The sequence below is a fragment of the Emys orbicularis genome, chromosome 1 (genome assembly GCF_028017835.1).
Source record: "Emys orbicularis isolate rEmyOrb1 chromosome 1, rEmyOrb1.hap1, whole genome shotgun sequence".
Lineage (NCBI taxonomy): Eukaryota > Metazoa > Chordata > Testudines > Emydidae > Emys > Emys orbicularis.
The window spans coordinates 70,751,993-70,779,574 of record NC_088683.1 but is presented as its reverse complement, the minus strand read 5'-3'; the positions used below and the strand labels follow the sequence as shown (position 1 = coordinate 70,779,574).

General features: G+C 39.8%; 2 protein-coding genes across 3 annotated transcripts in view; one reads left to right on the top strand and one right to left on the bottom strand.

Moving 5' to 3' along the window:
- Positions 1–571: 571 nt before the first annotated feature.
- On the bottom strand, positions 572–11,891 carry THAP2 (THAP domain containing 2). 2 transcript variants are annotated; one of them, XM_065399922.1, is made up of 6 exons: positions 11,729–11,891; positions 9,970–10,165; positions 5,660–6,424; positions 3,883–4,058; positions 3,401–3,468; positions 572–909 (listed from the first exon to the last, which is right to left on the bottom strand). In XM_065399922.1, exons 1-3 carry the CDS (start codon positions 11,881–11,883, stop codon positions 6,047–6,049), a joined length of 729 nt encoding a protein of 242 aa, XP_065255994.1. In that variant the 5' UTR covers positions 11,884–11,891; the 3' UTR covers positions 572–909; positions 3,401–3,468; positions 3,883–4,058; positions 5,660–6,046. The 2 variants fall into 2 exon arrangements, with proteins under 2 accessions (XP_065255994.1, XP_065255986.1); XM_065399914.1 differs by lacking the exon at positions 3,883–4,058.
- Positions 11,892–11,900: 9 nt separating this feature from the next.
- ZFC3H1 (zinc finger C3H1-type containing) overlaps positions 11,901–27,582 on the top strand; it is a 57,689-nt gene continuing 42,007 nt past the window's right edge. Inside the window, exons 1-6 of the mRNA XM_065399903.1 lie at positions 11,901–12,843; positions 20,248–20,667; positions 24,775–24,801; positions 26,231–26,295; positions 26,581–26,779; positions 27,023–27,249. Coding sequence (XP_065255975.1) covers positions 11,901–12,843; positions 20,248–20,667; positions 24,775–24,801; positions 26,231–26,295; positions 26,581–26,779; positions 27,023–27,249 — 1,881 coding nt within the window. The remainder of the gene's footprint in view (positions 12,844–20,247; positions 20,668–24,774; positions 24,802–26,230; positions 26,296–26,580; positions 26,780–27,022; positions 27,250–27,582) is intronic.

Here is a 27,582-nt window from a genome sequence, read left to right as displayed (position 1 = left end):
CAAGTGATATCATATATGGGTCAAGATGTTATCAACTGCTATCTCATCAACATTCATTTATAAATGCCAAAAATATATTAATGAGCTGTGGTTCTGCAGTCTTAACTACTTCCTTACCCCTAGAACGGTCCCTCCAGATCAACACTGAAGCACATTTGTAAAAAGTGATGTTAAAAAACAAACTCACTCTCTCTCACACACTCAACTTGTTCCTGCTGATGCTGTATCTGTTCAGGGCACAGGATTTAGTTCTCCAAGACTATCAATCTGGCACTTCTCACAAGTAAAGATTTTAATGTAATTCATGAGTTCAGCATGATTTCAATTTTTATAATTTGTTTATTTTTGAATGTTTGTTCCCCTTGTTCATAAAGTATTAAAAATAAAATTAAAATATTTCAAGGGTAGCCAGTTGCATAGATGTACATTTTTTCCTTCAGTTGATAAAATTCCAGCAGGAGATTGATTGTATATAATTCAGTTTAGCACATATAAATATTCATATAGCAAACATGAGGATGTGTAAGACAAGTAGTAACTACATTTCTCAGAACAAAATTTCATACATCAGTTGAAAAGTGACATTTTTATTTGAAACTAGCACAATAGTTATGAAAAACATAGCACTTTGTCAAAATAATCATACAAGATTTAAGGTCACCTGTTACATAGCATGGTGTTTAATGATTAATTATGCAATAAGCTGGATTTCAAATAAAACCTATACTCTGTTCAAAAACTAATACAAAATAAGCATTTGGTTTATAAGTCTACATGACATTTTTGGAAAACAGACTAACGAGTATTGCTTTTGTTAGGACATAACCTGCTCCAGAACCCATCAATAAATTGAGGTGAAGACAAAAACCTTCTTTGGTAGAAGTGACTGGAAAAGGAGAAGGTAGAGACCTATAATAAAAGGTAAAGGGCTAAATATTAAAAAGGAAATATGAACAAAAGTGTAGTGTGTCCAAAGCATACATTCTGCAATTATCACAAAAAAAAAAAATTAACACTCAAATAGTAATTCAGTACGAAGCCCAAGTCCAATAAAATCACATGACTCTGGGTCACAACTCTAAAAAGGTCAGGTGAACTAGCTCTGCTTCCTATTTTTATATTTTTCTTGGAGTAATATTTAGTTTCAGGGCTTATTTATAGTAAAAGTTAAAAACCATCCTGCCAAAGGGAAGAGAAAAAACTTTAAAGGTAGGGCTACTTTTCCCAGAGAGCTGGATCTAAAGCTCTCCAAATCTCAGGGGTTTCCCTTTGTGCGGGTTTGTGCAAATCATTGCATTAGACATAGATTCACACCTCCAAGCATAACTTTTGAATTAACTCAGTCATCTACAACTTTTACTTAAACACACACGCTTCACTGAAGCCCTTGACAAACCTAGAGTTTCAGTTTTGTAAGAAAACTGATATCCAATAAGGTGTTGCATAAGTTTTGAATTTGTGTGCAAACATTTCACACAGCCCAACCCTGAATCCTCCAAATTATGCTCCTATAGATACCAATAAAGATATATCTAAGAGCAGACTTCAGAGAAAGTTATCAAACATTAACAGGATGTAATAGTCTAAATTTGATTTCAGTAACTGCATAACAAGTCTGAAATACAGGGGAACAAACCCTATTAAAATAATAGAAAATGGAGAAAAAAAGTGTTTCCTGGGGACTTCTTGAGAACCTCAACCTACTTCCCATTTATGGAAAATAAAGTAATAAAGGAGAGAATGAACAGAGATGGGAACAAACTGGTAATCAGTATCAGATTAATAGGATGGGAAAGCCTGCAATATATTGCATTTAATTCTGAAGTACTATTCAAGTCCCATGAACTCTGGGCCCAACTTGGATCACAAGTTCCCACTTTGTATGAATCCCCCGCATGATGAGGTGATCGTCACTTTTCAGCTCAGTAAAGCAGGCTTGCCACCACAATCTGCTGCAAGCTGAAGCTGTCAGGAGTCAAAGAAGTCCTGGTTTGCCCTGCATAGGTTTCTCCATTTTCAAAAGTTTAGTACATTTTATTCTAGGTGTTTAGAGTGAGTCACCGTAGTACTTGTGCTCTGTTTCCCATTGGAAGTTACTATCTACACATATTTAGAGTGGATAAAGGATGTGTTAGAAGTGATAAAATGGTTGTATGTCCTGTGTTCGCGTATCTCAAAACAAATCTAGACGTAAAAGAAACTTTAGGTAAGTCTATGTTTAGATTTAGAACATAAAAATACAGTAATCTTGGACTTTAAAGAGATACAACTAAAGCCAGCTGCAACTCTCCAGAAAACTCTGCCCCCAAAGAAACCAAATTAAAAGGTACTTTTCCCACCAAAATTTCAGTCCCCTATAAACATTAGTCATCAAGTCCCTTCTTCAAAAGCTCATGCAAAGAGATTGACCTCCAGGGAATACTGCAAAAAACTTTACAGTTAAGTAGCTGGCATGCCAAGACCACAGCCTATCATGCCAACCAATATTAAGTCACTGTTTCCTTGAGCTCTGTCTGTCTGTATCCACCTTTGGCCTCTTGTCTTATAGTTAGATTTAGATTCATTGGGGTGTGAATAGGAGGCATGTGTGTTTATACAAATACCAAGCACAACATAATCCTGCCCCATGACTGGGGCCCTTGGTATTACCACAAGTTAAGATGTATCTAATGATAATCTGCTTTATACATTAGTTATCTTTACATTTATCTCTTCTGATGTATGGAAGATCTGCTACTATTAAATTATCCAATTTGACAAACAAGTCTTGTCTTTATTGGAATTTGACACCCAAACATTATCAAGATTGAGACGTTATTCCATTGTTCACACCACTGATAAAGAGAGTCCTTATTAAGATCTGTAAAATACTAAATTTGCCATGATTTACATAATCAGCATTTGAAGCTGTGATTTGAATAAATTTGTACCACTATTTTTAGAGTATTAATCTACCTCAAAAAGTAGGTTGAGGCAAGCTTTTTAAAATCAACTATTTTTGTGACTCAGTGTTCAAAGGAAAGAATGAGAGATACTCACCAAGTAGAATTAAAAACAAAACTTTGCTTCTGAGCAATACAAGCAGTTATGTGCCAAAAAAGAAAAAAAGGGTAAGCACGATTAGCATAGTTATTCTCTTCAAAATATCCTAAATTCCCTTTTCTTCATGTGACAACTGCCATCTTCTAATTGGTGAAAAAAGGAAGGGAGGTGGGGAGAGAAACACACAACCTCCCGCCCCCAGCTAACATGCTCCTCCTTCATAAAAGGCAAGATATAAATTTATTTATATATTGAACTAGCTTAAAATTTGAAAACAGCTGAAGAGTACAGGGAGGGTATACTCCTTAGCCACTTCTGAAGTACTACTTTTTATATCCTTTACTTAAAAAGCACTTGCCTTAATAAAGGTACAGCAAAATGCCTGTAGTGTATACCTGTATGAAACATCTCCGAGACGGACAATACCTAAACATAAAAGAAAAAAAAAGTACAAGAATTCATTATTAAGTATATTTTTAAAGGAAATATTTCTTTTGTAGCTTTATTACTTATTTGCATGTACTCTCATCTAAAGATAACTTATGAATGATAAAAAAAATCACTTTAGTAGAAAATCGTGAATATCCCAATATAACAAACTATACATTTAGTTTTCATGACAAATCTCAAAGGGACATGGCTTCCTTGCAAATCAAGCACCACTGGATCGATCTCTGTGCAAGATGTTTAAGAAGTCTAGTTGTATATGCCAGTGATGGATATCAACTGAAATCTTGTTGCGCCATCAAAGTTTTTGATACCCATGTGCTCACCGGCCATGTACTGGAATTCCGTGGTGTACACACTTTGAAATTCATTACTCTTCCATTCTAATAATACCTCCATATCAAGAAAGCTGCTGAAACCAAACCAGTGCTGCTGGAGATGACTGCTGGGTTTGGCTTCAAATATCCTCATTTTGAGTCTTGTCCTGCCACTTGACATAGAGCAGCTGACATTTTTCAATGCTCATAATCTGGTGTTCTTAAGGCTTCCTCAGCACCCATGATTCATTTCTGTATAAGAGAGTTGTTTTAACTGTGGCTCTATAGATCCATAGCTTCCTCACAAGCCTGATGTCATAACCTTCCCACAGAGGCCACTGAAGGGCCCAGAACATGGCAGCAGCTGCTGATATACAAACGTCTACATATTTCAAGCATCCTCCAGCACAGTCTAGGACACTGCCCAAATATTTGACAGTTGCCACCTGCTTGATGTTCCACCTGGAAAGGTTAATACCGAGCTAGTTGGAGCTGGAGGTTGTGGTCAGGGACTTAGTTTTATCCAGATTAATAACCAGACCAATATGTACTACTTTTTGCCCAACCAGCTTAGCTTTCCACCAACTCTTAGGGCACACTACAGGAGTCCTTGTACATAACGTTTATAATTGCAATTATCTTATCAAAACTCCATATGATTTTAATGTTTTGGAGGAAAGCATTATGGAAAGTAACTGGAATGCCTTCGTGAAATTGATGAAAACAGCAAGTATCTTTAATCCCCCTTCTCATCCTTCCATTCTCCCATGCCCAAATAAACTGTTGGAGCATAAATATCTGATCAATGCAACTTCTGTACTGAAGTCTCACTTCCTTGCCTACTACTTCCTCGAAAACCAGTCTTAATCTGTTGATAATTACATTCATTTTCCATGATACTGAGACTAACCTCTATGATTATTCAGATTGACAGAATCACCTTTCTTCAGGATCGGTACATACTATTGCCTTTACCCAGTCATCCAGTTGCTCCTCCTGCTCCCATACCTTCTTGTATATTTTCCTAATGCTTTGATAGCACTTGTCCCACTGATTTTTAGTGTCTTGGCAGTTACACGGTCTATTGTTGAAGCTTTCCCATTTTTCAACTTTTTCACTGCTCTTTCTGATTCTTCTGCTGATGGTGGTACAGTACTGACATCCATTCTGCCTTTCAAAAGACCCTGTTCATCTAGCATGTCTAAAATGCTTGCTTTAGCACTTTGTCAAAATGCAACTTCCATACTTTCAACATCACTTTGGCATTTGCTGTCAGTTCACAAGTAGCCTCTCTTACAGTTTGTGTTGTTAGCTTAATTGTGTTTCCATACAAGTTAGCCTTTTTGTATATGTGCACATATACAACATATATACAGCAAATTTCTGTAACAACCCCTCATGGAACTTGCTCTCTACATTGTCCTGCTGCCAAAATGGCAGACCACAGGTATCCACAGGATACCCAAGCTAAGGTCCTGTAACACCACAATGGCTGTGGTCTCCGGCATCACCCTGGGCAGCTGCAATGGCAGCTCCTGGGACAAGACAGAACTCAGTGGAAAAGTCTCATCTTCTTCAGGAACCTCCAATGAGCCAGAACAAAGTAAATGCTCCTCCTTTCTGGGCTTACCAGGCCACTTCTCCCCAGCATGTCCAGCCTCTATCCCATGACTTACTATAGACCCTGGACACACACAGAGGCCTCTGTGGGGTCTCGAGTGATGGTGCTGGAGGTACTTAACTGTGAATCTCAGAGGTATGAGGGACTGTGGGACAGTGTTCACTAGTAAGAAATTTTTATGTTTGATCGTTAGTAATACAAAGTGGTTATTATTCTTAAAGTAAAAACTTACCTGAATAGAGTGTGTGTTCCATCAAAAAATGGTCCATTTCAATTACTCAGATGTTCTACAAAAATAGACCAACCAATCAACATCAACCAAAACACAATCCTCAATTATTTAAAAATGAAAGATGATTAATTCACAGAACTAGTTCTTGCATAAGGCACTCTTATTAACTGATTGAAAACTTACTATCACAATTAAAAGACTTGTGGTGAAGTTTTCATTAGTAATAGATGGGTATTTGCAATTAATTAAGCAGCTATAAGAACCAGTGTTGTCCCTCACCACCACAAGAATGTCTTAGAAAAACATAATAAGCTGGATACATTTTTTTGGCATTATATTCAGTATAAATTTAAATTTTGAAGTCTAGTTTTAAAATTGGCAAAGCTGTTATAGATGATCTTGCTGTTCCTGTAAAATATTTTTGAAGTCTTCCAAGGGAAGGTTTCTTAAGGCATTTGGTAAAATGTGGTCCAATGCAACTCCTGGCAAAATATTATTTGTTTCCAAGTTTTTGATGAGGCAAGTCATTTCTATCCATCTTTGTGTGGCTCTATGTTCTTTTTGAATGCAGTTCTTCATTCTTCTTCTCAAGCTTGCTATCTCCTTTTCTAACTTAATTATCCTTTTCTTGGCTTCCATGGGGCTTCTGAAAGCATAACTGTGTTCAAGTTGTACTTGTCTACAGCTAATGTTTGTTTTGAAGTTAGATACCCCTTCTGGGGCATAAGCATCTTTCTTCTTCAGAAGATTTCTTGACATAGGTTTCTGTAAATAAAAATGAAAGGAAAGGAAATAAAACCTAAATTTATCATGGCATTATGCAAGTTTATAAAATGCCAAACTTCAAATTAATCTAACCTGTAATTACTACATTTCTGCAGTAACTAGGTACATTTAAAACACACAGTATTGTTATTAATTTTGAGCCAACTGTCCAATTTCCATCTATGCTAAGGCATTTTGCTCATGAACCTGAAGATCAGCTGTAATAATTGCTGTATCAGGAATACCTAAACCTTGATAAAAAAAAATATCGCCAGGACTATGAGAGAAGCAGTACTTTTCACAGTTTACATATTTTTAAAAGTGTGGACAGGCCTCCATTAGAATTCCTCCTATTATATGTTAATTTTATTAATCTACACTGATTTTTTTTTAACCAATCTTGTGATCTTTGCTCATTAGTAAAATAAAGCAGATTTTTAGGACAGTTTAGAGAGACTTTTCTACATAGTAGCTGTTGGCTGCAGATGTATGCAGATTTGTTGTCATCCCTTAATAAAAAAATATTTCCACAAATGTGTGCTGCTGAAATGGTGTTGTTTGCACGAATTTGAATATGTAGGCAACATTCAGGGAGCAGAACACAGAACAGCTCCTGGCTTCAGTACTCTAAGACCTGTGCTTTCTTGTAGTTTAAACCATTTCATTTGCACTTCATTGAGAATTTCTTCAGTGTCAAAAACAAAAGAATCTTGCAAAACAGAAAAACATCCTTTACTTTTATATGCTTCAGAAGCAACCACAGTTCTCTTTCAAAGGCACACAGCCAAATGCAGCTCAGAGAAGCTCTCTTACCCTGCAGCTTCAAATTTAAGTCACTAAGATGAGCTATAATAGCTACTATGAAACAGAGATTAGAGACATTCTTCATCTGTTAATTTCCCCTTTTTATGTATGAATTTCTCAATCAATTTCTCTCAGAGGGGAAAAAAAAATACCACCACCAAAATAAAATACTGTATAATACAATAAAAACGTTTCAATTCCTCCTGTACTTCACCACCTTTCTGTCATCAAATGCATGAGATCACATTTTGTTTTCAAAACTGACGCTAGTGTTAGTTACTTTTCAGAGTAGCAGCTCATTCTAAAGCCCAATTATTGATGAATAAACTGCTTCTTTGCTGAATAACGCAGCGATAAGTAATTTGAACAGACCATCTCATCATCTGTTTTCATTAATGCAAACAGCTCAGATACTGAGTGCAGCATCAATTGTAATCCCAACCACTTATTGTCATTTCAATCTCTACTTCTACAATCCCTCAGCCGCGACCACAGCACCTAGTGTAGGGCAACCAGACAGCAAATGTGAAAAATCAGGACAGAGGGTGGGAGGTAACAGGAGCCTATATAAGAAAAAGACCCCAAAATCAGGACTGTCCCTATAAAATCAGGACATCTGGTCACTCTAATCTAGTGCCATCTTTAAACTGCTAAGAAACAGCAGTTCATGGTTTTCAAACACTGTGGGGAAAAACAAATAGTTGTAGAATGTCAGTGCAAAGGTGGATAAAACAAATTAATGTTTTAAATTAAACACTGGGTTTATTTATTTAAAATTCATTTGAAATTGACAACCTATTTTAAAGCCTACATGTACTTTAATCTATTAAAATAATTTACACAAAAAAATTATATTAAGCAATCCATGTTTGCTGCTGAAGTTTTAAAGAAATTCACACCACAATGGTGGAAACCACTGGCTAAGCACCTGGAACCACTGGTTGTTGAAGTGTTAAAACAACTTCTTACAGAAATAGCCTCTTTTGCAGGTGCAGAGAGAACATTTTCTTCAATTCAGTTTATTCAACTAGTTCAGTTCAATGTCTTGTGCACTCAAAGTTGAGACACTGACTGGGAGTTGAAAGGAAAGGAAAGGAAAGGAAAAAAAAAAAAAAAAAAAAAAAAAGGCAGGACAGCTCGTTTTCCAATCTATAAATAAATACTAGGAGCACAGGCGCCGACTCCATAGGCACTCCTGGGCTCAAGCACCCACAGAAAAAAAAAAATAGGGGGTGCTCACCACCTGCCGGCTGAGCGGCTGTTCGGCGCGGGGGGAGGGTGTCAGGAGTGGGAAGCAGCGGAGCGAGGGTAGGGCCTCAGGGAAAGGGGCAGAACAGGGGCAGGAGTGCTGCACCCACTGAGAAAAAGAAGTCAGTGCCTCTGACTGGGAGAGAAAGAGAGATCTGTTAGTTCTAAAATCTTGAAGGACATAGTAACCAGAAACAATCAATCAGTTCAATTGACTATCTACATATTACACTTCTGTTGATTAATAAGTCAATTTTAAATGCAAAATATTTTGATAAACTTCTTGATACGCTTTTTGTCTTATGTATCCAGCACTTTTAAGGTAGCTTTATTTAATAATAAAAAAGCCCTTATAATGCTGTTTTTGCACTTTTAATTAGATTTGAATTTCTATCCAAATACAACTTGACAAATCACAAGTAAAAAAATTCATCATCTAGTAAATAAGAAATGCATGATTCACAATTTTATAACATAATAAAAAAGTAAAACTTCAGAATCCAAATAAATGTAAGTTAAACTATCGCAAACAATGCGTATACGTATAGTGTATCCACCTGGTTAGCAAACAAATACCACCAAGTTTAATATGAAGGCTATATTTAGTTGCAAATCAATGTTCTAATGGTCCCCAATCAATGAGAATCAACCTTCCTTTAGAAAAATAACTAGAAAGCACAAATACAAAATAGATTAAAATTGCTTATTTAAATCAAGGTTTTCTGCTTGCTGATTTAAATCATGATTAGTATAGATGATTTAAATCAATCCACCATGATCTGTGCTAGTATAAGTTGCAAGTGAGAGAGTTACAAAACTGCTTGCCTGGTAACAATAGTAAAGCAAGTGATGACGAAGGAAGGAAGAAAAAGACTGGGGCATACTAGCAAACATGCTGAATTGCCAATGGAAGAAACTTCTCTGGAATCACATTTCTTCAAAAGTTTAAATATTTCTATTCTAGTAATTTGGGAATATGTTGTACCACATAGCAATGCTAAATGACTAAATTGAGAGCATCTCTGGGATGAGTGTTGGGCAGCAATATATTTATAGTTGTGTGTGTTTATAAATGGACACAATCGCCATTTAAAAAACAAACAACAACAACAAAGTTTAAAAAAGTAATTTCAGATACTATTCATACTCTTCCGAAGAAGTGGGCTGTAGCCCACGAAAGCTTATGCTCTAATAAATTTGTTAGTCTCTAAGGTGCCACAAGTACTCCTGATCTTTTTATTCATACTCTTGTTTCCCTACCAACACTGGTGATTTTATAATCACATTTTTCCATTTAAAAATATTTGATGGGTGTGGAAGACATGCTATAGTGTTATGATTGTAAAATAAGGACAAACTGTTTAAGTAACCTTTTGTTTGAGTTTATTTTCTTTAAATTTTGTATGGGATGGTCACTTGTGCGTGGTTTTTTTTTTTTTAAACTGAAAAAATGCAGAAGACTTCAGAGAGTGACATACATTCCAATAACCTACCTTGAGTTTTAGATGAGCAGGGAAATCAAAAATTGTAGGAACAGCATCCATTCTAAGTCGTCTAGTTTGTCCAGTTAGGTCAAAACAGGAGGATTCAAAATGCTTTGAGCAAAGAAAAGTGTGTTTGCCCGGCACAAAATTATTGCGTTTTACAAGACGTATCCATTCCTTTCTTCTCTTGGGATCCAAGGGAAATCTAAGAGAAAAGACAATAGAAATAATTAGATAAGATATCACCAGTATTATTTATACAACAATTATTTTGGGGAAGTTCTATGGCCTATGTTATACAAGAAGTCAGAAAACAAGACGTAGAGGGTGCGGCCCAGTTGATGCAGCGACAGCTGGGCCAGGAACCAGAGCTGGAGTCAAGAGAGGGGTTGGAACAAGCCAAGAGTAGGGCTGAGAGTTAAGGTGGAACAAGGGCAGGGCTGGAGCAGACTGAAGCCTGTAAAGTCTGTCACCACTATCAGGTAGTGGTGTTCCAAGCCATAAAGTCATGCTGGGCTGACCAAGCTGCTGTGTCTCCTGTGAGGCTGGTATATGCCCGGAGAGTCACCAGACCAGCTCCTGGCTTGTGGAATGGCTGCGCTGAGCACAGGAATGACTCACCACTGGATATGGCTTAATGACGCTCTAGTTCAGGGATGGCTCATTACCTCACCATCAGTCCCTTCTGGTCTTGAAATCTATCCAGTCTTTTTTTACTTTGATTGCAGATAAATAATAATAATGCGGGGGGGGGGGGGGGAAGTGGGGAGACTTTGGGGAAAAACAAACCAAATCCACTTTGGGGATTCTGAGTGCTATTGTAATATAAATATAAAATAATAAAGTAAATTACGTTTGTGTTTTGTTCAAAGAAACCCACTGCAATTCATCTTTACAAGGAATATAAAATGACAATGTTTCCCTCAAGTTTTAGTGTGACTTGACAGGTCTGTTCATAGAAGTTAGCTTCCAAATACTAAGTCCAAAAAACACAAGTGACTGAACTAAGATTTAAATATGACTGATAAAGGAGTTTTTAAAATGGGATTTGTGCCCTTTTTTTCTTCAATGTATAAATAAAGTCTAAGAGGTTCAACTGTCAAATGTTAAAATTTGTGTTTTAGCACAAAAATACCAGGAATAATATCTGACCTTCCATAGTGTGGCTAAAGGGCTGCTTGAGCGTCTCAGAGGGACATACTGAGAGTTCACCCCTTGTCTGAAGAGGTGAGGTTGTTTCTCCCAGCTGTTAATTGGACAGTTTAGAAGATGTCAAAAGAAACGAATGGCAGCTTTAGACAGGACCGACTAACAATTTCTTCCCTTCTCAAATGCTCAACTTTCATTCTTGTTATAGGGCAGATCTGAATGTCAAGGGGCAAAAAACCTGGCCAAGCCTTTGAGATCTTGGTTCGAGGCTATGCAACTATAACAATAGTTACCCGGAATTCGCTTCTTTGAAGGGATCATTTGACTGGCTCGGAACTCCATGAGCTCTCCATAGCGCTGGCTAAACTTCACCAGCACCACACCGGCGGCCCGGAGGAGGGCTGAACCGTGTCTACACGGGTGACTGGTGTGGGGAGTCCTTCGACCCGCGCAGAGAGGGGAGCCGACCCGCGCGGCAGCGGCGCGTTATAGCCCGCTCTCAGGGCGGCGGAAGGACCGCTGGTTAGAAAGCCGAAGGCGCGAACACAAACCCGGCTTCTCCAGGGGCAGAGAACCGCCCGGAGAGCCAGGCCTACCCCTACCCCACCCCGGGCGGTACCGGTGGAAGCTGACGTTGACGCTCTTGTTGTAGACGGCGGCGCACCCCGCCGCCGCGCAGCTGGTCGGCATCTCCTCTCGCAGGCGGCACACGGGGTGGTCTGGGGAGACTCGCTCTTTCCCTTTAATAAGATGGCGGCTTCCCGGCTGCTCCATCCAGCTCCTTCACCAACATGGCGGAAGACGCCGCCGCCCCTGGAGACCGTTATCCACCCCCGCCCCATTGCAGGACGGCCGGGCTCGACTCGTTGCCGGCTCTCCCCTCTATAACGGACGCGCCCCGTCTGCTAGTCAGAACTACAGCTCCCATGATACAGCGCGCGGCCCCTCTCTATGACGCAATCTACTATGGCTTCCCTCCCCTCCAGAGGGGGGGTGAGAGAGGGGAGTTATTAGTTCTCGCGAGACTACAGCTAGCGGGGGGAGGGGTAAGGCGGGGGGATCCTGAAGACAGACGTGGTGGGGAAGTTTTGGGGCTGGGCTACTCTGGAATCGAAAGCGCTTGTACCGCTACGAGCCACTCCCTGCTTCTCCGGAGCGCCTGGACCGGTCCCATGGCGGCGGCCACAGCCCCTGCCGAGGCGGCGCCGCTGGAGCCTAGCGGTCTGTCCCCGAAGGAGGAGGGGGAACTGGAGGACGGCGAGATCAGCGACGATGACAATAACGGCTCCGAGCCCGCCAGCGGCCTCATCAGCACCAGGCCCTACTCGAGGCGCAGGCCGCCTCCCGGGCTCCGCGGCGCCGCCTCCCTCTCCTCCTCGCGCCGCTTCCCCCGCTCGCGGCACCAACCGCCCCCGGAGCTTGGCCACCTGCACGGCCACGGCGGCTACCGGCCCAAGGAGTCGTTCCGCTCTCACCCGCCGCCGCTGCCGTCGTCGCGGATGCCTCCGGGCTCCCACTCCGACTCTGGCCCCAGGCTCTCGTTCTGGGAGCGCAGCCACAACGCGCTGGATCGGTTCCGCTTCCGAGGCAGGCCTTACCGCGGCGGGGGCCGCTGGGGCAGGAGCCGGGGTGGGGGAGATCGGGGAAGCAACCCCCCCGGAAGGCCGCCGGGGGGCGGGGGAGGACCCGGATTCAGCTGCAGCCAGGGCTGGAGGGAGCCCTCCCCTCGGAAGTGTATCCTTGTGCGGGACAACAAGGGGGGAGAAGTGGCCTCTTCCCACTGCTCGGGACGGGCCTGGCTGTGTCCCTTTTCCCCCGACAGCGATGTGTGGCTGGGACCCGGCTGTGGGGAAGGGGAATGGCTCATCACTCAGGCCCTATCTACAAGGCCTCTCATAAGCGCCTCGCACAGCATAATACCCTGAGCACGCTCCCATCCATATCTAAGGGCTGAGCCTCAGGGTCGCATTCCCCAGGGTGCGTGAAGAGGGGTTGGTGTGAAGCTGGGTCACTGATCCTGATGGGTTTTGTTATGAGCAAAGCCTGAAGGCTGATGCAAAACTCAGTGGGCTAGGTTCCATGTGGCCTTGTCCTCCCCAGCCTGACAGGAGACCTTCAAAGCCCCAGGGAAGGGAGCCTTAACCTAAATACTTAGACTAATTATCTGAGCAGTAAAATTCTAAAGTTGCTAATTTCGCCTCTTGGGTAGTGATGAGTTCAGTACATCTCCCAGTCTGCTTTCAGCATTGTCAGTTGTAGTGCAGAGTTGTGACTTCTTCGAATCTTGGTTGTTGCTGTGCTTTGCTTTGCTTTGCTTCTACTTTAATTGGGAGATGTATGCATAGCGCATATATCAAGCCCAGTGTTGTCAGTGTGGCCATTTGAAGCAGAGTCCTGTTTGCTCTAGAATACAAAGCCATACAAGCTGTGACTGTTGGACACAGTTGCATGATCAGATGTTAAATAGTGTTGGTCAGACAGTCTGGACAAAGCCTTAATGGTTCTTCCTATGGCAGGTGAAATGGCAAAACCAGTGAGGAAGCTTCTCTCACTTTAAGTTGGTTAGGTCTTTGTCCTGGTCTACAGTGGGAAAACCATGCATTGGTGGAGTGTCAGGAATGGGTGCACTGAACTGGTGTGCTTTCAGAAACTTTTACACCCTTTATGATGAAGAAACTAATGATATTTTATTTTTTAAAAGAAATAACAATTGAGAAGATCCTAGCCCTGCTTTACTGGGTTTTAGACATAATGTATTGGTAAACATTACACAGGAGGAGCTAATGTCACTGCTGCTTAATGAACTGAGATTTTTAAATATCAATTATATGCTCTAAAGTAGAAATAGGATTTCAAAAGGAAATGCTTAATCATTTTTTGTCCTTACCCCAACCTTTGTCACCTGCCACAGTTGATATTACAACACTCTAAAATAGTGCAGCTACCTGTACTACTGTTGGTATTAGTGGAGTGAGGACTTCTGGACACATGCCTTCAGCAGCACCCTTCACTTCCCTGCTAAGAGAATGATGTGATAGTCTACACTGCAAGTGGACAGATGCAAAAAATAGTTGTGTGGATGTTGCAGCCCTGGAAAAGGCTTGGGCCAGCCACCTGAGCTCAGACCCAGGCCTGAGCCTCTGCCCGTGCCACAATGTCCACACAGCTATTTTTAGTATGCTAGTGTGAGTCTGTCTACCTGTCTGGGAGGCTTGCTCCAAGCTTCAGGGTAGATATACACATATGGGCTCTGGAGCCCTCTTTGGAATTTCCAGTGGCAAGTAGCCCTTTGAGAAGTCTTTAGTATGTGTGATCTCTGACAGGGAGAAGTGGTATCCCCCACTTATGGAACCAGGACTTTGTGCATATGTGGCTCCAGCAGCCCCTCCTTTTTGAACAGCACCAGGAAATATTTCTTAATGTCTCAGGAGCCTCAGTGATGTCAGTAGTCTGGATTGTGAACTCTTTTGTAGAGTGGAGATTAATTGTTGGGTGTGGAAGAAATCCCCATCTGAGATACAGCTAACCTTTAGAAGGGAATACATGTGGGAGTCTAAATTCCTGTTACAGATAAGTACTTCAATTTTGTCTTCAGTACTCCTCCCATTTTTCTTTGGCTTTAACTTTTAGTTCAGTGGGTAAACTTTGCAACTGATGTTCATTCACAGTATACTTATCAATTCCTTACATCTTTAACCAATTCTTGATTTAGTTCTAAGGGGAGCACAGGCTCTGGTTCAAGAGGTGAATATAGCCAGACCACTCAGTAATCATGACCATAATGTAGGGGGGAGGGATAGTTCAGTGGTTTGAGCATTGGCCTATTAAACCCAGGGTTGTGAGTTCAATCCTTGAAGGGGCCACTTAGGGATCTGGGGCAAAATCAGTACTTGGTCCTACTAGTGAAGGCAGGGGGCTGGACTCAATGACCTTTCAGGTTCCCTTCCAGTTCTAGATAGGTATATCTCCATATATTATATTAATGTAATTAAATTTAACATCCTTTTAAGGGTAAAAATGCCAAAGAAACCCACCACAGTAGCATTTAACTTCAAAAGGGAAACTAGCTAAACGGAAATTTAAAATGAATAGTCTCAAGGGTGAAATGCCTGTAGACTGCATGGAGACTAAAAATCACTGTGATAGAGGCTCAAACTAAATATATACCTCCAATAAAGAAAAGTAAGAGGATCCAAAAAAAATGCCCCCCATAGCTAAACAGCAGAGTAAAAGAGGTGATCAGAGTCAAAAAGGCTTTCTTTAAAAGATGGGAGTCAGATCCTAGTGAGGAAAATAGAAAGGAGCATCAACTCTGTCAAGTCAAGTGCAAAGGTATAATAAGGTTAGGCCAAGAAAGAATTATAAGAGCAACTAGCTAATGACACAAAAACTAACAGCAAAATTTTTTTTAAGTACCTCAAGCAGGAAGCATGCCAACCCGTCGCTGGGACTGCTGGCCAATCCGGTGCTAGAGGAGCACTCAAAGACAAACCATTGCGGAGAAGCTGAATGAAGTCTTTGCATCAGTCTTGACTGTAGAGAATGTGGGGAAGATCCCCACACCTGAGCCATTCTTTTTAGATGACAAATCTGAGGAATTGTCTCGGATTGAGGCATCAGTAGAGGAGGTTTTGGAACAAACTCATAAAGAATAATAAGTCACCAGGACTCAAATGGAATTCACCCAAGAGTGCTGAAGAAACTCAAATTAGAAATTGCACAAGTACTAACTGGTATGTAAACTATCATGTAAATCAGCCTCTGTACACACGCGCACACGTAATGCTGATTATAAAAAAGGCTTCAGAGGTGATCTTGATAATTACAGGCTGATAAGCCTAACTTTAGTACCAGGCAAATTTGGTTGAAGCTATAGTAAAGAACAGAATTGTCGGGTGCATAGACAAACACAATATGTTGGGGGAAGAGTCAACACAGCTTTTGTAAAGAGAAATCATGCCTCCCCAAATCTATTAGAATTTGGAGGATGTCCGCAAGCATGTGGATGTAGTGTATTTGGACTTTCAGAAAGCGTTTGGCAAGGTCCCACACCAAAAGCTCTTAAGCACAATAAGCAGTCATGGGATAAGAGGAAGGTCCTCTCATGGATCAGTAATTGGTTAAAAGAAAAGAAACAAAGGGTAGGAATAAATGGCCAGTCTTCACCATTGAGAGAGGTGAACAGTGGGGTACCCCAAAAATCTGTGCCGGAACCAGTGCTTTTGAACATATTCGTAAATGATCTGGAAAAGGAGATACACAATGGGGTGGCAAAGTTTGCATATGATACAAAATTACTCAAGATGTTTAAGTCCAAAGCAGAGCTACAGAGGGATCTTACTAAAGTGGGTGACTGGGCAACAAAATGGCAGATAAAATTCAATGTTGATAAGTGCAAATTAAGCACATTGGAAAAAATAATCCCATCTGCACATACAAAATAATGGGGTCTAAATTAGCTGTTACCACTCAAGAAAGAGATGTTGGAGTCACTGTGGATAGTTGCAGCGGTAATTAAAGCTAACAATATTAGGAACTGTTAGGAAAGGGTTAGAAAATATGTCACTTTATAAATCCATGCTACACCCACACCTTAAATACTGTGTGCAGTTCTGTCACCCCATCTCAACAAAGATATGTTAAATTGGAACTGATGCAGAGAAGGGCAACAAAAATGGTTTGGTAGTTGTTCCACACTCCTAATGAGAGATTAAAAAGACTGGGACTTCATTTTAGAAAAGAGACTACTTAAGGGGGAATATGGTAGACAGCTAAAAAATCATGAATGGTATAGAGAAGTGTTATTTACCCCTTCACATAACATACGGACTTGGGGTCACCCAATGAAATGAATAGGCAGCAGGTCTAAAACAAAGTAAAGTAACTTAGCATACTGTCAACCTGTGGAAATCACTGCCATGTGATGATGTGAAGGCCAAAAGTATAACTGGGTTCAAAAATCAGATAAATTCATGGAGGATAGGCCCATTAGTGGGTATTAGCCAAGGTGGTCAGGGTCAGAATCCCATGCTCTCGGTGTCCCTAAATCTCCAACTGCTAGAAGCTGGGACTGGACGATGGAGTGTATCAGTCGAGATTGCCCTGTTCTGTTCATTCCTTCTGAAGCATCTGGTTCTGGTCACTCTCAGACAGGATATTAGGCTAGATGGACCATTGGTCCTACCCAGTATGATTGTTCTTATATTTTGTACATTTTTTTTTTATTTTTTGGCTGAAATTTCAAATCTGTAGATTAAATGGGGAGATAAGTTCCAAACTGTTTCGTTGTTTGTTTTTCATCAGTCTTTAGTTGCTGAGTTGAGGGTTTCTTTAACCTGACTGGCTCTTCTGCTCAGAATGAAGGTTTTGCAGAATGTTTTGAAGGATAACAGCTGTAGCCTGTCTTTTTTTAATCTCCATGTATTTGTATCTGTGTTGCCTGTCCTTAACCTAGTTCTTGATATTTGTGTAAACGTTTTAAATTGTATTTTTAAGAATTCCTCACCACTTCCACTCTTGAGACACATTAGGGCATTTCCCCTACTATTTTTTACCTATTCTTTAAAAATAACAAAACAAAAAAACCATGCTTCTCTTATCCTCTTAGTGTTCCTCACCTTTAGGCCATCCCACAGGAGAGAAGAGAAATAAATACAGAATAGTTCTAAATAGCTTACATTAAGCAGACTTAAAAAAAAAAAAAAAAAAAAGAAATACATAAAGATACTTTAAAAAAAACCCAAACTTTAGGATTGTCTGCTAATGCCCCCCCAGTTACCAATGTAAGGGGCATTTTTACTTTTTTACCTTTGCAATGTTTATCAATTTGCAAATATCCCACTTATGGTGGTTTGGGATTACCCATTACAGAATTCTGAAGTAGTTTGATTTCTTATTAATATATATTTACAGGGCTTCTTCAAATCATAATAGGCACTTTTGTATATACTATCTTAGTTTTTTGGTTTTGTTTTGTACACTGTTTATCCTGGTTGATCATTATGCTGAGGCTTGATATGTTATGGCAATAGTAAATGTTTTGCTAGAATAACCTAAGCAGTTTTTGGAGGATGTTTTTCAAAGATATTCAAACCTCTCTGAGATGAACATACTGATATGTTCAGGCCACTCGTGCCCCCATGGTCATGAGGGTGGCTTCGCTTTGAAATGCTGTGCAGATAATTATGGTTCTGTATCTGAGTACACAGCATGTTTAAATTCACAGATTACAGAAATTTCATTGTTCTTTAATTTTATCTCTGTTGTTAGTACACATCAGCCCTAGTGGAAAAGTATCTTAAATTATCATAATGTTCACCTGTTGCACAAGGAGCAAGGCTGACTCATTATCAGGTTAAAACAATTTTTTTGCAGTATAGATATAACTTTTGGAGAATTAAGGCGTTTAGTCTAATTAATGCAGAGTCCAACAGAAGAGTTATTAAATAGCTATGCTAGCATTCTAAAGTTTAGACTAGGGTAAAAGAAGTTCTAATGTAGATGTTTTAGTAAACTCAAAATGCCAGAGGGTCTTCTGCTGTTTTTGGTTCACACTGAACTGTGCCAAATAGGTTGGTTTAAATTTACAAGAACTCATGTTTATTTGGATAAGAAACTATGATAGGCGCTTAGTTTAGCTATAACCTGTCCAAATAGATGTTATCTTTGGGTTCTGGTTTCATGTAAACAATAAAGCACAAGGAATATCTTAAGTGCCTTCAGCAGTCTGTAAATGCACCAATAGTATGTAATACACGTTGGTCTAACAATGTATTAGAACAGTGTTTCTCAAACTGGGGTTGCCGCTTGTGTAGGGAAAGCCCCTGGTGGGCCAGACCGGTTTGTTTACCTGCCCCATCCGCAGGTCTGGCCAATCACGGCTTCCACTGTATTAGAAGGCTGTTTAGATCATTAGTATTAGTAGCAGTAATAATATAATCTGGTTCTCTATATCAGATTTCAAATACCTTTTCAAAGGAGGCAAGTACTTCGATTTCTTAATAAATATATTTACATGACTTCTTCAAATCATAATAGGCACTTTTAGTATATACGATCTTAATGTTAATAATCATTACTATAAAAATCTTCCATGTGTCACTATGGCAGGAAATACAGTCTTTAATAAGATAATTCTGCATTCTCCTTGTGGAATTGTGTATGTGCACTTAAGGCCTGATCCATGAAAGTCATCAGGAGTCTTTCCATTATCTGCTCTGGGTTGTGGGTCAGGCCCCTGTTGCCAAGCCAGAACCCTATAGAAAAACGGTGTTCATTGGGAATGCATGCACAACCCCTTGTGAACCAAAAGGTTCGGTCCTGAGCAGTGGCTCCAAAGCAAACTACTGTATTCCTGTCTGTTCTGATGATAGGTCCTGGAGTCCTTGGCTCCTTATGGTGTACTTTTCTTAGTTGGTGGTGGTAATTATCTGTGGCTTTAGCTCAGATGTTGGGACATGGTTGCTACAGATTTTAACTGCTGTGGCTTGGTCTCAGTATTTTATGGATGGTTAAACTGTGTCAGAATGAAGTTAAGTAACTTATTCAAGACCACATAGAGAGAGTCAGTGGCTGAGTCATACTTCTGTCAGAGAAGTCTGACGCTCACTAATTTGCCTTGAGCAAGTCTAACCAGCAGGTGAGCTCCTCCCTATCAGCCTCCACCATTGCAGTTCCAGTGAGTTGGAGGTTGTGGTTGGAGAGAAAGGAGACTTGCTGAGCAATTCCTTGAGCTTTAAGAGTAAACAGAAGTCTTAAAAAATGAAACACAAAATGTGGGATTTTTCTACATTTGAGAACAGTTGTAAAGTAGCCTATAAAAGAAATATGAATTAATGAAATTGAGCAGGAAGATACTACTTGACAGTGGGTAAGTGTGATGAGTATGTAAACTTTATATTCCGTTCTTAAGACTAATGTATAAAATATGCATATTGTTATGTGTTTGACAAATTAAGTTCTGTTTCTGAAAATGGGGAGAAGAGTTCCATATGAAGTTATAATACAAAATTATTCCAGTGGGAGAACACATTTTAATTTGTTACATATTGTTGCTTAATCTTCATTGATTGTATCTTAATCTCTATGATATTAAGGGCAGAAATGGATTCAGTTTAGTTTTCTTAACAAATAATTCAGCCAAAACTTTTGGAAGATCCCCATCTAGAAAACAGAACTACTCATCTAAAAATGAAAACTGTGTGGAAGAAAGCTTTGAGGATCTTCTTCTGAAATACAAGCAGATTCAGCTTGAACTTGAATATATTAATAAAGATGAAAAACTGGCTCTGAATAACAGAGAAGAAACTGTGCACCAAGATGATGCTAAAACAGCAAACGCTGAGGACCAAATAGCTGTAGAAAATGTCAGTATTACAAAAGAAGCTATAAAAGAAGTGTCTCCTGAGGAGAAAAATCAGGTTATAGCCTTTCAGGCATTTGAACTGAAACCTCTCAGGCAAAAACTGTCTACACTGGCTGAGAGGAACAGATTGAAAAAAACTAAAGATGGAACAAAACAGCTGTCACAAAAATCTGAACTCACAGAATCCAGTCAAGGTAACTATCGAACATTCCTGTCTGCATTAACCTGTTACAGCAAGAATCTTTGTGATTCTACTAGATATTTGGGAAAGTTGTGCCTCTTTGAAACTTGGTATTTTTAAAAGAAAGTGGTTTTATATCAAGTAACTTATTTTAAATTTGGAACTTGTCTTGAAGTATAACATCTTCAACATTTAATTAAAGCTTGATCCGAAATATAAAATAAATTATAAATATTTTCACAAAATTTTCTAACTTGAGTATAAATAACTTGTTTGTAGAGAGAGTAGGGCAGGAGAACAACATTAGAATATTTCCCTTCTGTTATATTTAGGTTTTCAACACTATATTAGTGCTTGAGACTCAGAAAGTGAAATTGATGAATCACTAGTTGTCTAATCAGCCTTCTTCCCCTATCCACATTAACTAACTATAGAAAGGAAACATATAGCACATATTACAATAAATTGTTATTAAAATCCAAACAATTTCAGTTTTAATAGCCTAAAGAAACACTTTTTAAAAAATACATAGTTTTATTACTATGGTAACATCACCTGAAGGCCAAACATGGATGTCATACTTTGCGGCTCCTGACTGTGGCATCCTAAATAAAATGCTATTTAGTGCTGGTCTTTTTAACTGAAAAATGGTAATTTTAATTTTGACAAGCCCAAAATTGATTACTGTTATAACATGTGTTGTCTTTGCTTTTTTTTTTTTTTTAAATAAACAAAAAAAACCCTTGAAAACGAGAGCTGTGGCAGCCTTAAATTTCACTGGGAGCATTGCTGTTAACAGTGTAAAATAATAGGTGGAATAACTAGTGCTAAGAGCTGATTTACTGCTTTTGAAATGTAGTTTGTTTTCTTGAGTTTTTTTTTTTTTTTAAAGCTAAATTGACAGCCTGAGGCATTATGCTCATAACTGGAATCTTGGACTTTCATTTAATCATCTCTTACGTTTTCCTTCTCTTTTCCTTACTGACTTCCTTCTTGTGAGACTAGAATGTGCAATGGCAAAAGTGTCTCTGGTAAGCTGAAAGGGGAGGATTGAAATTTAGTGACAATTGTATACTCTAGAGTGAGAGTTTTTTATCTCGTAAGTGTTTCTTGTAGTGTAATAAATGTTACTTGTTCCTGCCCAGAAGAACTTAAGTTGTAATATAAAACAAAACACACGGTAAGAGTTCAGGTAAGGAAAAGAAGTGGAGAAATCATTAGGGGAAAGAGGTAGGGAAGATTTGTGTAAGAAGTGAGTTTGAAAGAGGGCCAGATAGAAGCATGATGAACAGAAGTGGGAGCATGTTCTAAACTGTAGACACAGCACAGAAGAAAGCATGAATCTGAGAAGATACAAAGCATCAGAGCATGAGAAATGTAAGGCAAAGGCATTGAGAGTTAAGATGATTAGCTTGAGCGTGATACAACAGGAGATAAGAAACCAGTAAAGGAAGGGAATGAGAGAATAAGTGGTTAAGGAAAATGGTTTTACCTATAGTACTTTAGATAAACTGGGCCGGGGAAGGTGAAAGGTACGGAGACCCAAAAGCTTATTACAGTAATCAAGGTAAAATGATAAAGGTGTGGATGTGGCTTTAATACCAGGCTTAGAGGAGCAGTCATATCTTGTGATCGAGCAAGAACCAATATAATATAGGATGAGTAAATATGTAGAGAAAGGAGTAAAACGGACACACCTGTGAGTCTGGGGAATAAAAAGGAGCTATTTAAAAACAAACACCCCCTCCCAACCCCCAAATTCATAAAAATAAGAACGTAAACACAAGATGAATTAACTCTGTATTGCAGGACATAGGGCTGGAAGGGATCTCCTGCTTTGAATCCAGTCCTCTGTGGTTACAGACAACTCCATATATCATTCGTTCATAAACTTACCAAGCTCCAGCTTAAAACTAAGTAGGTTGTTTGTCCCCACTATTCCTATTGTAAGGTTGTTCCAGAATCTCACTCTTTTGATGGTTAGAAGTGTTCTAACTTCCAGCCTAAATTTATTCCTGGCCAGTTTATACCCATTTGTTCTTGTGCCAACTTGCCCTTGAGCTTAAATAGCTCTTCTTCCTCCCTCATGTTTACCCCTCTGTTGTATTTATGGGGAGCAATCATATCCCCTCTCAGCCTTTTTTTTGCTATTGGACGTATGCTAGTGGTAAAATGAATGCTGTAATCCTTGGATGCACAATTTATTTTTAATTCATATATCGTATCTAACATGGTAGGAGCTAACCCACTTACATAAAAAATGTTAAAAGCAGACAGTTTACATAAGCCACTGTTAAATTATACTTGCATGACCAGTACCACGAGTATCTCCAGTATGCCTTAGAAGGTCAAATGATAATATACATCCCAAATTAATAATCGCAATGCATAGTAATTAACCAGAAACAAAACAGAATAAATGGGCTTTGCACCACACCCTGAGACTTATCAGAACTTGGATTCTGGTGGACGCTCAAGGGAACACATTGTAAAAGCAGAGCGTTCAGCTAAGAGCCCTGTCACTAATCTTAGTTTTATCCCAGGATCTGATAGCAAGAGCATCCCAAGTGATTTCAACAACTGTAAATTGATCTCAAGTGAAGTAGGTATTTCTAAGATAAATGAGTGTATACTATTCAGGGCTGCATACAGTGCATAGGAGATTATAAGAAAACGTCCTGTATCACAGGGTATTTATATCAAATGCTATTAAAAGGCCCTTATGGGTGCATTATAGCTGAAGAGCTATTTGAGGGCTTGTTTACACTTAAAACCTCATCGGGGCACAGCTGCAGCCTTCAGTGTAGACAAGACCTATGCCGATGGGAGGGCTTCTGTCAGTGTAGGTAATCTATATCACCAAGAGGTAGTAACTAGGTTGACTAGAGAATTCTCTGTCAACACGAGGGGGTTGGGTTGGTTTAACTGCTTTGTGGATTTTTCACACTCCGAGTAATGTAGTTATACTGACCTAATTTCCTTGTGTAAATCAGGCCTTAATTCTAAAACAAAGTTTTAATGCTAATTTTAACTGTCCTCCTTTTACTCAGGTGGAGGCTCTATATCTTCCTCTCTGTGGAATACCCCAAGGTGCTGTTTGTAGCCCTATTCTGTTCATCATATATTTTTACCATATGACTATTGGCTGTGTGATATGCATTAGTCTTGGTCCATCTCTGGGGAAAAGCAGGTCTACACTACAGCGGGGATCGACGCTCTGAGATCGATCCACCGGCGGTCGATTTAGTGGTCTAGTAAAGACTTGCCAAATCGACTGCAGATCGCTCTCCGGTTGACCCCTGTACTCTACCCCCGACAAGAAGAGTAAGGTTAGTTGACGGGAGATTTTTCCCGTCAGCCCCCCGCAGTGTAGACCCCGCGGTAACTCAACCTAAGGTATGTCGACTCCAGCTACGTTATTCACATAGCTGGAGTTGCGTAGCATAGGTTGACTTACAGCGGTAGTGTAGACATAGCCTTAGGGAGCATGTGTTCCACATTGTAGAAACTCCTATCACCACAATTAGCACTAATTGCACCTTTTCCCACCTTGAATCCATGGATTGAAGGGGCATGGAGAGAAACTCCTAAGTGTTGAGGAATGTGCTATTAGGAAAAATACTTGTACATGTTCTGTGGCTAACTAGGCTATAGTTTGGAAGTGAAAAGGATGGAAGTACTATTAATAAATCCAATAATGTTCTCAATCTGCATCAGCTATATTTTAGTGGTGTCTACTGTTGCCTTTATGCTTCAGGGCTTATTAGCGTTTTAATGTAAAAGTTTATAACTCAGCTATGCTGTTAGCTTTCTTTGCATACCAAGCTTCACTTAGCGTAAAGTTTTAACCCAAGAATCAGTACTGCAATCCTTTTGTGCTCTCCCCCCCCATGACAAAAGAAGCTTGTTCAGTTAATTTTTTAAATCTTTAAAGTGGTTTCAGATGCTTTTACAATGTCTTCCATGTGCTTTTATTTAACACTTTTATGGTCTGTTGGTCTGGCTTGTGTAACAAGATTTTGAAATATTTAAGGAGAAAATGAAGGTAAAGCATTGCTGGCGTCATCCCATTTCCCCTTGTTCTCATATATGTGTGGTGTGTTTTTTTTTTTTTTTTAAGCACACGGCAAGCAGGGAGATCTCCAGGGTGAGCTATATACCATTTGAATCTTTTAAAATTTCTATTTTATGTTTTGAGATTGCATTTGCCTTGTATCTACTTTTCTTGATATTTAGGAAGAGTCTTCTGCTAGGACTTTGGGAGCAGGGAGAAAAGTGGGTTGTCAGTTTCTCTTTTCCTAGTTTGGCATGTGGGTAGGGACACACTCTAAGAGGGTTTTTTATATGGAGCGAAAGCATCTTGGACAGGGGTCCTCAAACTGGGGGTCGGGACCCCTCGGGGGTTGCCAGGTCATTACATACGGGGTCGTGAGCTGTCAACCTCCATCCCAAACCCCGCTTGCCACCAGCATTTATAATGGTGTTAAATATATTTAAAAAGTGTGTTGGGGGGGGTCGCACTCAGAGGCTTGCGATGTGAAAGGGATCGCCAGTAAAAACAGTTTGAGACCCACTGATCTTGGAGAATGATTCCTCTGCTGTTGTTGTTTTTCCCCTCCCATTTGATGGCAATGTGACTGGTGGGCAGTCAAGCATATCCGCAGGGTAGAGTTCAGCTGGTGAGTTTTATTACATACCAGGCCAGTGATAACCCTGAAACTGGCTTCGTTGGAGGTGGAGGAGGTGCACCAGTGTTCTTCTCCAGCTTTGAGTTTTCAACTTAATCCTACAAGGTCCTGAGCAGCTACTGGGATGTGCCGAGCTTCTTAAATTCCAGTGGAACTGAAAGTGCTCAGTGCTGTACTTTATAAGGCCCATAGGCTGCTCTTGCTTCAGCAAAAGCAGCTGGTGGGCAGGTCTACAGTACGGCAGAGATTGACGCTCTGAGATCGATCCACCGGCGGTCGATTTATTGGGTCTAGTAAAGATCCGCCAAATCAACTGCAGATTGCTCTCCAGTTGACCCCTGTACTCTAACCCCGATGAGAAGAGTAAGGTAAGTCAACGGGAGATTTTCTCCCATCGACCCCCGCGGTGTAGAACCTGCGGTAACTCGACCTAAGGTACGTCGACTCCAGCTACGTTATTCACGTAGCTGGAGTTGCATAGCATAGGTCGACTTACTGCGATAGTGTAGACATAGCCTGTCTTTTGGCAGACACCGCTTTCATCCTTTTTATGGGATAAATAGGGAAGACTCTGTTCCATAGAAGCAGAAAGAAAAACATAAGTTTTCCATCTAAGGTATTTTCCCCCTATTAAAAGCTCAAAGATCCAGTCTGTACTGTCAAGGTGTTACTTCTCAAAGCAAGATCAGTCATGCTAGTTATAATAGCACATTTTCAAAGTACACATCTGCAGCAATTTTATTTTTAATATACTATTTTAATGTATTAACACCTCAATGATATTAATAAACTATCTTGGGTTCAGTTCTGCACATTGTTTTAGTGTAGTTCTGGTAAGTGAACTGAAGCTTTGTCATGTTTATAAAAATTTGCTATTTTGTTTTAAAGGAGTAGAAGACAAAGAACAAACATTAGTACGAAAGCTTAGCACTTCAGATGCTACATCTGAAAAGGTAAGAGTGTTCTGGCTGAAATCATCTTACATTTTGTGGCATGATCTTCTGGTTCTTTTTTTCTATGTTGTAAAGTCAAGCCACACTTTAGGAATAGGTAGCATAAATCCTCAAAGACCATGATGAAATCTGGAGTGGGATTTTAAGCTTGCCTCTTTATAGAAATCTAATTGCGCATTCAAGTTTTTGTGCGTGAAAATTTTTTGTGTGTGAACTTAACTAATGACAAATTTCATGACTTTTCAATTATGCTCTCCCCTCTTTTTCTCCCTCCCATCCTCAAAGAAGCTACTGGATGAGGAGGAAGAGATGTCTGAATTGCAGCTTAGACTTCTTGCACTTCAGTCTGCCAGTAAGAAATGGCAGCAGAAAGAACAGCAGGTGATGAAGGAAAGCAAGGAAAAACTAACAAAGACAAAAACTGTTCAGCAAAAAGTCAAAGCCAGTACAAAACCACATTCAACCAAAAAAACCAGCACTGCAGGTAATATGCTTAACAAAATTAAAATGGTTAGCAGTAGTCATCCATCTGAAATCTAACATGTAATCTGCTATGTAAGGCTTATACTAATACCAAATCTTAACCACCATATTGCACTCACTAATACCTTTCATTCTCAACACTTTTAGGGTTTCTGCAAAATGTAACCTTTGGGGACTTGTTGGATATGTGTGGAGGTTTTTAAAGAAATGAGGTGCAATTATCTGTATATATTTTTATTTAAAGCTAAGCAAGCTTTGAGGAAACAGCAAACAAAGGCATGGAAAAAAATGCAGCAGCAAAAGGAACAAGAAAGACGTCAAAAAGAAGAGGAGCAGAGGAAACAGGAGGAGGAGGAGGAGAGAAGAAAAAGAGAAGAGGAAATCCGAAAAATCCGTGACCTTTCAAATCAAGAAGAGCAGTACAACCGGTTCATGAAGCTTGTTGGGGGAAAGAGGAGATCAAGAAGCAAGGTAGTGATTTGTATTCAGGTGTTATATTTGAGATCCTTGATTGATGCATACTTTCTTTTTCAAACTCTCAGAGAAACAGAATAGTTTAGTGGTTACAACATAGAATTTGGAGCCAGAAGTTTGTGTTTTAATCCCAGATCTGACTGTTTTTATTCTTCTTCTGACTGTTTTTGGTCATGGCTCAATCTCTCTACATAGATTTATCCACCTGAAAATTAGTGATCGGTAATTGTTATTCTCATAAGAGTGTTGTGAGCATAAGATGCATGAAAGATGTTAAAAACTCTGTAAATAAGTATAAACCAATTAGTAGTCAGTCCTGTTCTAGGAGGT

Bases quoted from the DNA above. Each gene is read 5' to 3' on its own strand.
- THAP2 (XM_065399922.1), bottom strand. From the start codon at position 11,883: ATGGAGCAGCCGGGAAGCCGCCATCTTATTAAAGGGAAAGAGCGAGTC. The intron at 10,166-11,728 runs GTACCGCCCGGG...CTTTTCTCTTAG, and splicing joins GTCAACGTCAGCTTCCACCG to ATTTCCCTTGGATCCCAAGA. The intron at 6,425-9,969 runs GTAGGTTATTGG...TTTTATTTACAG, and splicing joins CTGCTCATCTAAAACTCAAG to AAACCTATGTCAAGAAATCT.